The following is a 9,878-nucleotide window of genomic DNA, read 5'->3' on the forward strand; positions in this document are numbered from 1 at the left end:
TACATCATGATTAAAATCATCTTGGGGCACACAGTTTATTCTAAGATATCCGTAGTTCAGTAATAGTGACCGTAGTTAACATTTGCAATGAAATAGGTTTAGAAGGGATCCTTGAGCCTTACTCTAAAGGTTCTCCATCCCACTAGGCCCTGCCAAGGCAGAGTGAGAAAGCTTATATTACAGCAAGAGAGGCCCTTTCCTAGAAAATGCATAGTTCCCTATAGACAGGATTTTGGGGAAGCATTGTAGGAATACCTAACTGTCCTTAGTTGCCTTGGGTGTACCCAGGCTTAGAGCTGATTTTTTTTTTTTTTTTTTTTGGAGACAGAGTCTTGCTCTGTCGCCAGGCTGGAGTGCAGTGGCACGATCTCGGGTCACTGCAACCTCTGCCTCCCGGGTTCCAGCTATTCTGCCTCAGCCTCCTGAGTAGCTGGGATTACAGACACCCACCACCACACCCAGCTAATTTTTGTATTTTTAGTAGAGAGTTTCACCATCTTGGCCAGGATGGTCTCAATCTCTTGACCTCATGATCTGCCTGCCCCAGTCTCCCAAAGTGTTGGGATTACAGGCGTGAGCCACCATGCCCAGCATAGAGCTGATTTTTTGTGTGTGTATGGGGAGAGATGGAGTTTTGCTCTTGTTTCCCAGGCTGGAGTGCAATGGTGCAATCTCAGCTTACCACAACCTCTGCCTCCCGGGTTCAAGTGATTCTCCTACCTCAGCCTTCCAAGTAGCTGGGATTACAGGCACGTACCACCACGCCCGGCTAATTTTTCATATTTTTAGTAGAGACGGGGCTTCTCCATGTTGGCCAGGCTGGTCTCCAACTCCTGACCTCAGGTGATCCACCCGCCTCAGCCTCCTAAAGTTCTGGGATTACACGCATGAGCCACCATATATATATGTGCACAATTTCACATTTAATATTTTATCTTGTAGATGTACACATATAAAGATATATGTTTAAAGTTGTTTGCTGCCACAAACTTTATATAGCAAAAACCTGGAAGCAGTCTAAACGTCCGTATGGCTAAAGAAATGGTGGTATTACCCATATAATGGATATAACCACCTAGGCATTAAAAAGCATGAGAGATTTATAAATGTCCATATGAACCTATCACGACGTATACTTTTTTTCTTTTAATTTTATTTTTTTCAAAACAGGGTCTCACTCTGTCACCCAGGCTGGAGTGCAGTGGTGCTATCTTGGCTCACTGCAACCTCTGCCTCCCAGGTTTAAGCAATTCTCCTGCCTCAGCCTCCCAAGTAGCTGGGATTACAGGCACCCACCACCATGCCTGGCTAATTATTGTATTTTTAGTAGAGACAGGGTTTCACCATGTTGGCCAGGATGGTCTCGAACTCCTTCAAGTGATCCACCCACTTCAGCCTCCCAAAGTGCTGGGATCACAAGCCTGAGCCATTGCACCCGGCCGCTCTTTATTTTTTTTTTTTTTGAGACAGGGTCTGGCTCTGTCACCCAGGCTGCAGTGCTGTGGCACAATCACAGCTCACAGCAGCCTTGACCTCCTGGGTTCAAGTGATCCTCCCACCTCAGCATCTTGAGTAGCTAGGACTACAGGTGTGCACCACCACAACTGGTTAGTTTTTGTTCCTTGTGGGATTTTTTTTTTTTTTTTTTTTGTAGAGACGAGGTCTCACTATGTTGCCCAGGCTGGTCTCAAACTGTCCAGGCTGGCCTCAAGCGATCCTCCTGTCTTGGCCTCCTAAATAGGTGGGACTACAGGTATGTCCTACCACACCCCAGCTAATTTTTTTTTTTATGTTTTGTAGAGACAGGATCTTGCTGTGTTGCCCAGGCTGGTCTCAAACTCCTGGGCAAGGAATCCTCATGTCTTGGCCTCCCAAAGCCCTGGGATTACAGGCATGAACCACTGCACCTGGCCCCATGTAAATCTTTTAATCAAACAATTTCTTTTCTAGAAATTTATCCTAAGGAAAAAAAATCAGGAACAAAATGCACACAGTTTTAAATACAAGGATGTTCATCAAAACATTTACAACAGCAAAAAGTTGGAAAACAGCTTAAGTCTCCATTAATGAGAGAATGGTCCAATAAGTCATGTTTATCCATGTAGCCATTAAAAGTAATGTCAGTAACTACAGTATAAACTATTGGCCATATATGGTGACTCATGCCTATAATCCCAACACTAGGAGGCTGAGGCAGGAGGATCACTTGAGCCCAGGAGTTTCAGGCCAGCCTTAGCAACATAGGGAGACCTCAACTCTACAAAAAAATTTTAAAATTAGCCAGGTGTGGTAGTGCATGTCTGTAGTCCCAGCTACATGGGAATCTGAAGTGGGAGGATCACTTGAGCCCAGGAGGCTGAAACTGCAGTGAGACGTGATCACACACTGTACTCAAGCCTGGGCAACAGCGCAAGACTCCATCTCGAAATAAACAAACAAACAAACAATGATACCTATGTTTTCATTGAGGTATAAATCACATAATGCACAATTAAAACATTTTCTGAATACATATGCATAGAAGAAAGATTCGAAGGAAATATATAAAAATATGAATAATGGTCATTGCTAGATAGTAGGATTACAGTATTTTTTTTTTTTTTTTTTTTGAGACAGAGTCTCACTTTGTCACCCAGACTGGAGTGCAGTGGTGCGACCTCGGCTCACTACAACCTCCGCCTCCCAAGCTCAAGCAGTTCTCCTGCCTCAGTCTCCTGAGTAGCTGGGACTACAGGCGCATGCCACCCTGATCCGCTAATGTTTGTGTTTTTAGTAGAGACAGGGTTTCACCGTGTTGGCCAGGCTGGTCTCAAATTCCTGACCTCAAGTGATCCGCCCACCTCAGCCTTCTAAAATGCTGGGATTACAGGCGTGAGCTACTGTGCCCGGCCAATTACAGTAATTTCTAATTTCTTCATGTGTTTCTGTAGTCTCCAAATAGATTTCTGTAACTTCTTTTTTTTTTTTTTTTTTTTTTTTGAGACGGAGTTTCACTCATGTTACCCAGGCTGGAGTGCAATGGTGCGATCTCGGCTCACCGCAACCTCCGCCTCCTGGGTTCAGGCAATTCTCCTGCCTCAGCCTCCTGAGTAGCTGGGATTACAGGCACGCACCACCATGCCCAGCTAATTTTTTGTATTTTTAGTAGAGACGGGGTTTCACCATGTTGACCAGGATGGTCTCGATCTCTTGACCTCATGATCCACCCGCCTCGGCCTCCCAAAGTGCTGGGATTACAGGCTTGAGCCACCGCGCCCGGCCTTGTAACTTCTTTATAATCAGAAGTGAGTTTTAAAAAGAAGAATGAAGACCTCCTTGATTGGAAAAATAATTATAATGGCAATGTTCCTCACTTGGTCTCTAAGAAGTTAGTAGGTTACCTATATCTCTTTTTCCCTTCCATTGAATTAAAAGAAAAAAAAGATCTTTCTTATTTTATAGGTAAATGCCAAAGAGCTTGATCCAAAATATGCTCATATACAAGTTACTTATGTGAAGCCTTACATTGATGACAAAGAACTCACAGAAAGAAAGACTGAGTTTGAAAGAAATCATAATATCAGCAGATTTGTTTTTGAGGCTCCTTACACTTTATCAGGAAAAAAACAGGGCTGTATAGAAGAACAGTGCAAACGCCGTACAATCTTGACAAGTAAGTACAACCCTGCATGTTAACTTCTTATTTGTCTTGGTCTTTTTCAGTATACACAAGTAGCAGCTGGCCAGCTGGAACATATAACTGAAATTTTAATCATTCTTTGTTCTGCTGTTCAGTTACAAGTTTGCACAAGCACGACCATGTGATAAACCATCATTTTCCCGTATGTCATCCATGATTGCCCAGAGGTGTCTCATAAAGAGAAGTTCTCTGTCAATCCTGAAGTACTATATGGGACCCTAAGTCATCTTCTAGATAAAGCGTGGGGAGAGTTAAGCACAATAGAGTTTTTTCTTTAATTTGGCTGTTTGAACAAATGATTTTTTAAAGACAGTAAATCAATCTTAACATTTTAATAGCTTCAAACTCGTTTCCCTATGTGAAGAAGAGGATTCCTATTACTTGTGAACAGCAGATTAATTTAAAACCAATTGACGTTGCCACCGATGAAATAAAAGATAAAACTGCAGAGCTGCAAAAGCTTTGCTCCTCTGCTGACGTGGACATGATTCAGCTCCAACTTAAATTGCAGGGCTGTGTTTCTGTGCAGGTATGTTGGCTGCCCAGAATGTATTAAATGTTTCTTCATGTTTCTTTTGCTTTTATAAGGGCACAGAGCAAGCATTAATTGTAATTGTGTGTTGCGCACATACTGAGGGCAAAAACCTGTGCCTTATTTTTTGTTCACTTAATGAAGATATTACATTGAACTTTTGTAAGTTTTGTGTTATGTCAGAGGACTTTAACATAAGTCTGATGACTGTAGTAAAGCCCTGTATGTACATATCAGAAATCACTAACTTACTGGAATATCATCTTTGTAGATTATTTTCTTTAGTTAATGGTTTTTTTTGAAATAAACTTGTAATAAGCATATATTTCTCAGATATGGATTTCTTGTATATTTTGAGTTTTTAATAAAAAGGAGAAATGCCAAAACTTCTTTAACACTCTCATTTTTCTTCTTTTGTAATGTAGGTCAATGCTGGTCCATTAGCGTATGCAAGGGCTTTCTTAAATGACAGCCAAGCTAGCAAGTATCCACCTAAGAAAGTGAGTGAGTTGAAAGACATGTTTAGGTAAGTGTTCTGTAGTTTTCAGATTAGACCCGTATTCTTTTTCTCTATTTTCTGCTTTGAAAAAACAACAAAATATGTGCCAAATAATACCCCTCCAAAAAGGGACATTCTCTGTGGTCTTTTATAATATCTAAGTGACCTCCTAATGGTACTTTGAGGAATGAGAAAATGTGTCATCTGTTTCATCCTGCAGGACATTAACAACACCCTAGTGACCCAAGAGATTAAATATGCCAGTTTACTATATATTGCTTTGGATATTTTAAGTGACGCAAACACAAGCTTATGTTCCTTATGTGCTTTCCTTCTTCACCCAATTGACCTCCTGTTACAGCATTTCAGACCATTTGGGGTAGGAATAAAAGTGAGGCAGGAAAGATTGCATAGGCTCACTCCAATCCCCTGTCCTTACTTACACTTGGACTCTGCCAATCTAGGGCATGCAATATCTTGTCTTCAGTGAGCAGCTCTGAAAGCTAAGCCATGTATAAATGCTCTTCTATTACAGAAATATCTTTAATATAGAAAAGTTTTCATTCAGAAGAAGAGAAACAGTTGAGTAATATGGACTAGGGAGAAAGATGATAACCAATCCATTCATTTGCTCCCAACTTACTTTGTTTACTTTTCCTGTCTGTGTTTTATCAGCTGTTCCAGGATGCAGAGTAACCAGTAGTAATTCATTCACCAGTATTTATCAGGCATTAGCCTGATACATGCAAAAGACTATTAGTTGCTATGACAAGGATATAAAACAAATGGACAATAAGGTACTTTGTCCTCTAAGACCTACAGTCTGATTGTGGACATTAAACATAAACATATGAAATAAGGGAAAAAAACTTTTATGATAGGTCATCAACTCTCTGTTCTCCTTCTTATCATCCCAGGGAAGATCCTTCATACCTGTAGCATGCAGCACTGTACTAGCCACATAGTAAGCTCAAAATAAATTCTTTTTAAATGAATGACTCATTATCTACAGGTGCAAATTAATGTCAGCACAACTTGAGCTGATAGAATGCCAAGTAAATGATTGAGCAAGTAGGCTTTCCAGAGAGTATGTGTCTGGAGCCAGGTCTTAAAGGAGATAAGAAACGAAATCACAGGGCAAATGTGGAAGGGAAAGAAGGCATTTCAAACTTAGGAAGAGACATTAACAAATGCACAGTGAGAAAATATAAGATTCTGATCTTCCTTCTAGGCAAGCCATAGCTAAACTGAGTTATCAAATGGATTGTCAGTGAGACTTCCTAAGAATAAATACAAAAACCTTTATCTTTGATATTCATCCATAGGAAATTCATACAAGCATGCAGCATTGCACTTGAACTAAATGAGCGGCTCATTAAAGAAGATCAAGTTGAATACCATGAAGGGCTAAAGTCAAATTTCAGAGAGATGGTAAAAGAATTATCGGACATTATCCATGAGCAGGCAAGTATTAGGGTGACTGAAAATGAAAACATGATTTGTGGGTCCCGAAATTGTTGCTTAGCAAAATGTATTGGTTCAAAATGCATAACCTTAAAGTTATTACGTGTATATTTTAAATTTTTTTCATATTATCTTTAATCATTTAAGTGATAGAATACAAATCAAATTTGCAACAATTACCTAAAAAGTGGTTAGTGATGTAACTATCAGTAAGAAATCATTCTGTTCTTTGCGCTCCAATGTCATTAGAAGCAAGAGGGTGAACTGTTCTGAGGTATACCATTATCAAATAGATAATATACTTTGTTTTTAGAAACTATTCAGTTGATTAGTTTCTATTCCTCGTAATGCATAGAAAAAGCAGCAGAAATTCCTCCTTCACAAAAGATATAAAACCATTGCACATGCTGTTTTAAACGAGTATCTACTATATTACAGTTATTTCATTTGCATGCAGCTGCATGACCTAGTGTTGAACTCTGAATTATTCAAATTGAAAACAAATGATTCAATTTACTGTTATTACTGTGATCAAGATATTCTGACTGGTCATTTTATAAAATTTTGTTTTCCTTTCAAAGCATGGATTTTTCAAATCTGTCGTATTTCCCACTTGTCTGTATCAGTTATTCCCAAAAAGGATAGCTTATTTCTCTTCATTATAGAGACCAATATTTTAGACTCTTAATATTCTATGTTGATAGCTAACCAAGAAAACTCTTAGCTTGTATTGGCTTATCTTTATGCAAGCCATCCTGTCATTAGGAACCATATTTGGGTGTGCCTCACTTTTGGCAAATGTTGACTTTACAGTGAATTGAGTTTCATATAAAAGAGAGCCACCTCGTAGTCATATACTTTGAGGCATATGTTAATACTGAAAAATAAGACAAAGTGTTAATGTGTACTGAAATTTGAGATATTCTCTTGAGCTCCATAAATGATTACTTGATAAAAAGACATGGGTGGATATTCCTTGTCCCTTTTCAGTGTAGTCTGTTACAGAATACCAGAATATATAGTCCTTTCAAAAACTTCTTCAAGCTTTTGATTTTTTTTTTTTTTTTTTTTTAAGATGGAGTCTCACTCTGTCACCCAGGCTGGAGTGCCGTGGTGCAATCTCAGCTCACTGCAATCTCCACCTCCCAGGTTCAAGTGATTCTCCTGCCTCAGCATCCTGAGTAGCTGGGACTACAGGCACATGCCACCACGCCCAACTAATTTTTTGTTTTAAAAGTACTAAAAGTAGAGACAGGGTTTCACCATGTTAGCCAGGATGGTCTCGATCTCCTAACCTCGTGATCCTTCCGCCTCAACCTCCCAAAGTGCTGGGATTACAGGCATGAGCCACCATGCCTGGCTGCTTTTGATTTTTAAAAGCATTTATATTATCATAAATCTATTAATTGCAGGTTTCTTAGAGTTGGGGGTGGTCATTGTAGCATCTGTTTGGTATGTTTCATAATTTCCTAGCAATAAGTACCCTCCTGGCCTGTCACATCTGACAGGCATAATCAGTTATTTGTCTCTTAACATTCTAGTACGCTTTCAGATTAGTGTCATGAGTTAATATTTTTGTAAGAGGAAATTTCTCTATTATAAATTTCATTTAAACCTTATGATTTGTAGCAACACAAATGATATGTCTCAGTACTGCCACTATAAATCAATCTGTGGGCTTAATACTGAAGTTTCACAACTAACTTGAGAACCAACTATTGAAAGCTTGAGATCTAAGTTAGGACTTTATGGTAAAGAGATTGGATATAATGTATATACTCTGTTTTTTTCCTCCATCTACTTTAAGCACAAGACTTACGTTGCTTTTTCTTTGGATTACACAAAATGGATTATTTTTAAAATATTTAAACTAATATGAATGTCTATGTTTATATACTTATTGGAATATAATTATATTTTATATTTATGAAGTTCTTCCTTTCCAAGAAAAATCTTCTGCGTCAATTAACTTATACAATTCTAGTGTGTCTTTAGAAATATGTACTTAAGACTTTTATCTTCATTTAGTATTATTTTCAAGTCTCCAGAGAAGGAGCATGGGTATCTACATGTTTCAGAAGTCCAATAGCTGATTCCGAGAACCACTGTGTTAGAAGATGATTCATAAACTCATATCAGAGTCTACCGTTTAGAGCTCTTGTTATGACCATCTGTTAAAAAATATTTTAAAGATGCGTTACTTCTTGCTTTTTATTGAATTTTGCATTTTACAATCTTTATCTTAATGAGTAACTAGATCTTTTCTGCTTTTTTTAATATGCTGCCTTTGTAATACAGCTTTGAAGACTTAAGTCGGTAATGTTATTCTTTGCTCTCTCTGCTTTCTGTCTTTTTAAATAGCTAAGTGTCAGTGATAAATTGAAATACGCCTGTAATTTCATATACACATTCTTTTTTTTTGGCAGTGGCTATTTTGCCTCATGATAACCATGCTGATTTCTTTTGTTTTAGATATTACAAGAAGATACAATGCATTCTCCCTGGATGAGCAACACATTACATGTATTTTGTGCAATTAGTGGTACATCGAGTGACCGAGGTTATGGTTCCCCAAGATACACTGAAGTGTGAGGAAATGCAGATGTACATGACAATGAGACTGACTTTTCTCAGGAATATTTGGAGCTGTGCAAATGTTAAAATTTAAAGATTTGACATACATGGAGTGTTTCTTCTTGACACCAAAATTTTCATGCATTCCAGCAGGGTGCTTACATATTTGTAAATATTTAAGCAACTTGAAAGTGCCTGGAAAATTGCACCACTGTGCTTGGTTTGTACTTTTTTAGATAAATCTATATGCTGAAAAGTAGAGCTCAAAAACAGTAGTTCAATTTGCTTAATTATTGCTTAAAATAATGGTACTATGTAAAATTGTATAATGAAATACAATAAAAGGTAAAACTTATTTGTAATTAGAAGTGAAAGAAATAATACTTTGAACTTGGCATTTTTCTTGACAAGAAGCTCAATTCATTATCATACTAATCCTTGGTATGAGGAGAAGAAAACTGGTAATATTTCCATAATACACAGATATTTATCCGTCTATCAAATGGGGATATCATTTGAATCTTTGCCAACCAGTAGTCAAGGATGGGCTAAAGGAACCAACAGGCTATGCCTGTAACCCCAGCGGGCAGATCATGAGGTCAGGAGCTCGAGACCAGTCTGACCAACATGGTGAAACCCCATCTCTACTAAAAATACAAAAATTAGTTGGGCATGGTGGCATGCGCCTGTAATCCCAGCTACTCAGGAGGCTGAGGCAGGAGAATCGTTTGAATCCAGGAGGCGGAGGCTGCAGTAAGCTGAGATTGTGCCATTGCACTCCAGCCTGGGCAACAGAGCAAGACTTCCTCTCAAAAAAAAAAAAAGTGTGTGTGTGTGTGTGTGTGTATCAAGCTTACTATTCCTTGCAGTTTTGATCTGACGATGCTAGGTAATCTACTAGGTTTCCCTTCTATATACACGTTATCCAAGGGATTTATATAGGGCAAGCAGCATTTGTTGCCAAAACTTCATCTGGAGTCATCCACAAAGCTAAACAAAACATTTCTGAGATTGCAGTCAGTACATCCCACAGAACTTCAAAGCTTTGATAGCATTCTGAGGTAGGAGTTATGTAATGATTATTTTCTTCAATTATAAGATTAATAAACATTTTAATTAGAACTTGATGG

General features: G+C 38.5%; 1 protein-coding gene across 4 annotated transcripts in view; it reads left to right on the top strand.

The window, feature by feature from the left end:
- Nucleotides 1-9,116, top strand: part of DOCK11 (dedicator of cytokinesis 11) — a 189,154-nt gene extending 180,038 nt beyond the window's left edge. For 2 of the 4 annotated variants that reach the window (XM_032258339.1, XM_032258340.1), the window contains 5 exons: nucleotides 3,442-3,652; nucleotides 4,018-4,208; nucleotides 4,637-4,737; nucleotides 6,036-6,174; nucleotides 8,647-9,110. In XM_032258339.1, coding sequence (XP_032114230.1) covers nucleotides 3,442-3,652; nucleotides 4,018-4,208; nucleotides 4,637-4,737; nucleotides 6,036-6,174; nucleotides 8,647-8,766 — 762 coding nt within the window. In that variant the 3' untranslated portion in view covers nucleotides 8,767-9,110. Of the gene's footprint in view, nucleotides 1-3,441; nucleotides 3,653-4,017; nucleotides 4,209-4,636; nucleotides 4,738-6,035; nucleotides 6,175-8,472; nucleotides 8,491-8,646 lie in introns of all 4 variants that reach the window. The other 2 variants (XM_032258341.1, XM_032258342.1) reach the window with 2 other exon arrangements.
- Nucleotides 9,117-9,878: the final 762 nt, after the last annotated feature.

This window comes from Sapajus apella, unplaced genomic scaffold (genome assembly GCF_009761245.1).
Source record: "Sapajus apella isolate SASKATOON/1434 unplaced genomic scaffold, GSC_monkey_1.0 scaffold102, whole genome shotgun sequence".
Taxonomy (NCBI): Eukaryota; Metazoa; Chordata; class Mammalia; order Primates; family Cebidae; genus Sapajus; species Sapajus apella.